Source organism: Orycteropus afer, unplaced genomic scaffold (assembly GCF_000298275.1).
Source record: "Orycteropus afer afer isolate SDZICR_OR568_19922 unplaced genomic scaffold, OryAfe1.0 scaffold00360, whole genome shotgun sequence".
Classification (NCBI taxonomy): Eukaryota; Metazoa; Chordata; class Mammalia; order Tubulidentata; family Orycteropodidae; genus Orycteropus; species Orycteropus afer.
Genome location: NW_006921947.1, coordinates 3,282,432 through 3,284,758, shown reverse-complemented (window position 1 = coordinate 3,284,758; position 2,327 = coordinate 3,282,432). Strand labels below are relative to the sequence as shown.

Below are 2,327 nucleotides of genomic sequence, written 5' to 3'. Positions count from 1 at the left end.
CCTTCCTTCCAAGGAGTGGCTGGTGGATTTGAACTGCCAGCCTTCTGGTTAGCAGTCAAATGCCTTAGGCACTATGCCACCAGAGCCCCTAACTGGAAATAACCCATTAAAATGTATATTCTTGCTTTAAACTTGGGCATTTTTCCAGATCGTGGGAGATATCACCCATGTCCTTCCTCTCTACTTCCTTCTTCTATGTATTTCTACACTTTTTATGAGTGAGGAGCTCTGGTGGCGCTGTGTTAAACCTCTGGGTTGCTACCCAAAAGTCTGGTGGTTCACACCCACCAACCGCTTTGTGGGAGAAAAATGAGATAGTCTGCTTCCGTAAAGATCAACAGCTTTGGAAACCCTATGGGGCACTTGTACTTTGTCCTACAGGTTCACCATAAGTCAGAATCAACTTGATGGCAGTGAGTTTTGAGTTTTTCATGTGTGACTGCCAAACTTTTTAAATCATTTACCTTTAATTGGAAAAAAGAAATATACTCCTCCAAAATCTGTATATATGTACAAGCACTGCCATATTGTGTGTTGCAAATATACACAGAAAATTTAAAAGAATGAGATTAAATAAACAAATCTAAATATATATTTTAATAGCTTCTCCTTATACCTCAATGAGGAGCTCTTGTGGCGCAGTGGTTAAAGCATTCAGCTGCTAACCAAAAGGTCAATGGTTGGAACCCACCAGCTACCCCATGGGAGAAAGACAAAGCAGTGTGCTTTCATAAAGATTATAGCCTTGGAAACCCTGTGGGGCAGTTCTACTCTGTCCTGTAGGGTTGCTATGAGTTGGAATCGACTTGATGACAGTGGGGTTTTTTATGCTCCAGTGGCATTTCTTGTGTATTCTCAGATTGTAATCATTCTGTTTTGGAGACATCGATTTATATCATGGAGTCCCTAGGTGGCGCAATGGTTAACGTGCTCAGCTGCTAACTGGACGGTTGGAGGTTGACGTCCACCTAGTGGTGCCTTAGAAGACAGGCCTGGTTCTGAAAAATCAGCCATTGCAAGCCTTATGGAGCACAGTTCTGTGACACACATAGAGTCACCAAGAGTTGGAATCACCTTGACCGAAACTGGTTGTAAACTAGGTACATTTGTGTGAAAAGAGCTCTAAGACATGTTTAGTGAAGAAAGCAAGCCGAAAAGCAATATATGTAGAATGATCTCATCTCTGTAAAAATTACAGTGAATATACATAAAAATTTTAAAAATTATATATATAAATACTAAATGGTAGTATCAGCATAGAAAAAAATCTGACAGAATAGACACCAAATTGTCCATGGGGTTATCTCACTAATAATAAATATTTCTACACTGTTTGAATTTTACAATGAACTGACTTCCATAAAAGAAAAAAGAGAACAAATATTTTTAAAAAGAGCATTTCTGCTTCTAAGTCCCTCACATCATTCTGCTCCAGTCTTGTTGGTGATGTAGAGTCTATAATGCTATATTCCGGAAAATGCGAGTTAAGACTCACAGCAGGCGTAGAGCTGGAAAGCAATTTTTTTCTTCCTTTCATGACTCCCCATATAATTAAGTCCATTAGGAGGATTGTAATATACCAGAAAATTGATATTTATCGACAAGGTCCCATAGCAGAAAATCTGAAATGAATTACCTGCTGAATTGTGTTGATGATAGTGAATAAGCGCTGGAATGGAATCAAAACAGTAGTTTTCTGCCAGGTACAATTTGTTCTCCGCATTTGTGTGCACATGGTAATGTTTGACGGCCCCTTTTTTATCTCTAGTAAGGAAGAAAGAATGTTAGAGTGTTTTTTATAAACAGCTGCAGCTTGAGTAAATAATGGCTCTGTGATTATTTTGGATGCATTTGTATATTCAGAGAGGAGAGTCCAACAGGGATTCTCAGTCCTGCCAACTGGCGTTTTTCTGGAAGCGTGGACGACAATCGGTAATTACAGAGGAGGGATCCTCTTTGTGTAGCTCTTGTACACATACAGAGTTTACCTACAATACAATTCCAACTTTCTGACTGCTCCTGCCTAAGTAAACACAAAGCTAGAATCTTCCTCTGAGGATTGAGAATCTGGGAGACGCTTAGGATCATTCTTCTGAATATTGAGTGTCTTTTAAGATAAAAATAGAGATAAAACTTGGGATGTTGTTGTTGTTATGTGCCGTTGAGTCGGACTCAACTCATAGTGACCCCTCCTTGGGTTTCTGAGGCAGTATCACTACGGAAGTACATTGCCCAATCTTCCTTCCCAGGAGTGGCTGGTGGGTTTGAACTGCCAACCTTCTGGTTAGCAGTCAAGTGCCTTAGGCACTACGCTACCAGAGCTCCTA

At 40.1% G+C, this 2,327-nt stretch overlaps 1 protein-coding gene across 1 annotated transcript in view; it reads right to left on the bottom strand.

The window, feature by feature from the left end:
- The window catches only part of BMX (BMX non-receptor tyrosine kinase), a 69,069-nt gene that overhangs the window by 22,963 nt on the left and 43,779 nt on the right, over nucleotides 1-2,327 (bottom strand). The window contains exon 11 of the mRNA XM_007952836.1: nucleotides 1,637-1,764. Coding sequence (XP_007951027.1) covers nucleotides 1,637-1,764 — 128 coding nt within the window. The remainder of the gene's footprint in view (nucleotides 1-1,636; nucleotides 1,765-2,327) is intronic.